Below are 1,502 nucleotides of genomic sequence, written 5' to 3'. Positions count from 1 at the left end.
GTTAATCACGTGTGTCATGGAGGGTTTGGGTGATTTTGGCGTTACATATTTGTCGTATGCTTTGGTCAGTCCTGCGTCTGATTTTGGCGTGTTGCATATTCTCATAGGTTTTAATGGATAAAATTTAGTATGAAAAACTAGTTTCGGTCCTCATTTGGTGTGTTGCATTTTCTCCCTCATTAGTACGAGGAGAAAATGTTCTCCTCAGGCCACCAACTCATCGGGAAATACATAACACCTTAGAAGTGTACGGAGAGTTGGAGTGTATTAGGCCGTGAAGGTTTTCAAGCTGGGTTCTATAAGATCCAATGAAATAGTTGGAAAAGATGTTTGTAAAATGGTCACCAGATTTTTTCGCACAAAGCACATCCTCTAGCAAATCAGAAATAGTTGGAAAAGATGTTTGTAAAATGGTCACCAGATTTTTTCACACAAAGCACATCCTCAAACAAATCAACCAAACGTATATTTTTCTTATACCCCAAAAGAAGAAAGTTATTTGTGCTTCTGATTTCAGGCCCATTGAAATATGCATACTTCTTATAAAGTTATATACATAAGATTTTGGTAAGTAGGATCAAACATCTTATGGAAAAAATTATTTCCCCTTATCAAGCTGCTTATGTTTCAGGAAAGCTCATTAGTGACAATACAGTTATAACTCAAGAAATCATACACTCTATGAAGAAGAAAAGAGGCCAAATTGGTTGGATGGCATGTCAAAGGCATTTGATAGGCCGGAGTAGTCTTTTCTCATAAAAGTTCTCAAGTATTTTGGTTTCTGTGATGGCTTTTGTGAGTTAATTCATTAGTGTATCAATACTGCTTCTCTATCAGTTCTCAATGGCTCTCCATGTGAAGATTTTAATCCAACTAGAGGAATCAGACAAGGTGACCCACTTTCAACTTTTCTTTTCATTCTTGCAACGAAACTTTTGTCCGGACATCTCATTGCTGCTCAGCAAAACAACAAAATCAAAGGTATTAAAGTGGCTGCTAATTCACCAACCATTAATCATTTGGTATTTGCAGATGATTGATTGATTTTCACTTAAGCAAATCTTTCTTCAGTTAACAATCTTCTAGAGCTTTTTCATAATTTCAGCACACAATTTGGCCAAGTCATAAATTTTGATAAATCTGCAGTACATTTCAGCAAGCATACCAAACCCGGAGTTGCTGAATCTCTTATTTGCACTCTTGGAGTCAAGACTGTGAATGCAAAAGAAAGATACTTAGGTTCACCACTTCTTTTGGGTCATTCTAAGAAAGAGTCTTTTAAAGCCATCAAGGAGAATTTTGAAGATAGGTTATCCATATGGTCTTCAATTTCTCTACTCAGGCAGATAGAGCAACAATGATTAAACATGTTCCCAATTCTGTTCCGGTTTATCAACACCTTCAAGTTTCCAAATCAACTTATTAATCAGCTAATCTCAATTCAAAGAAGATTTTTTTCTTTTTTTCTTTTCTTGGGGTGGCGGTGGGGAAAGTGTGTGTGT

At 36.3% G+C, this 1,502-nt stretch overlaps 1 protein-coding gene across 1 annotated transcript; it reads left to right on the top strand.

Annotated features, from left to right (window-relative positions):
* Positions 1-588: 588 nt before the first annotated feature.
* LOC113295007 lies at positions 589-1,361 on the top strand. Its single transcript, XM_026543370.1, has 3 exons — positions 589-714; positions 813-981; positions 1,072-1,361. Exons 1-3 carry the CDS (start codon positions 589-591, stop codon positions 1,359-1,361), a joined length of 585 nt encoding a protein of 194 aa, XP_026399155.1.
* Positions 1,362-1,502: the final 141 nt, after the last annotated feature.

The sequence above is a fragment of the Papaver somniferum genome, chromosome 7 (genome assembly GCF_003573695.1).
Source record: "Papaver somniferum cultivar HN1 chromosome 7, ASM357369v1, whole genome shotgun sequence".
NCBI lineage: Eukaryota > Viridiplantae > Streptophyta > Magnoliopsida > Ranunculales > Papaveraceae > Papaver > Papaver somniferum.
The sequence above is the reverse complement of the archived record's forward strand: the minus strand, read 5'-3'. Positions and strand labels throughout refer to the sequence as shown.

Coding starts and splice junctions, on each gene's coding strand:
- LOC113295007 (XM_026543370.1), top strand. CDS start 589: ATGGAAAAAATTATTTCCCCTTATCAAGCTGCTTATGTTTCAGGAAAG. Junction 715..812: donor GAGGCCAAATTGGTTGGATG/GCATGTCAAAGG, acceptor TTAATTCATTAG/TGTATCAATACTGCTTCTCT. Junction 982..1,071: donor GCAAAACAACAAAATCAAAG/GTATTAAAGTGG, acceptor ATCTTTCTTCAG/TTAACAATCTTCTAGAGCTT.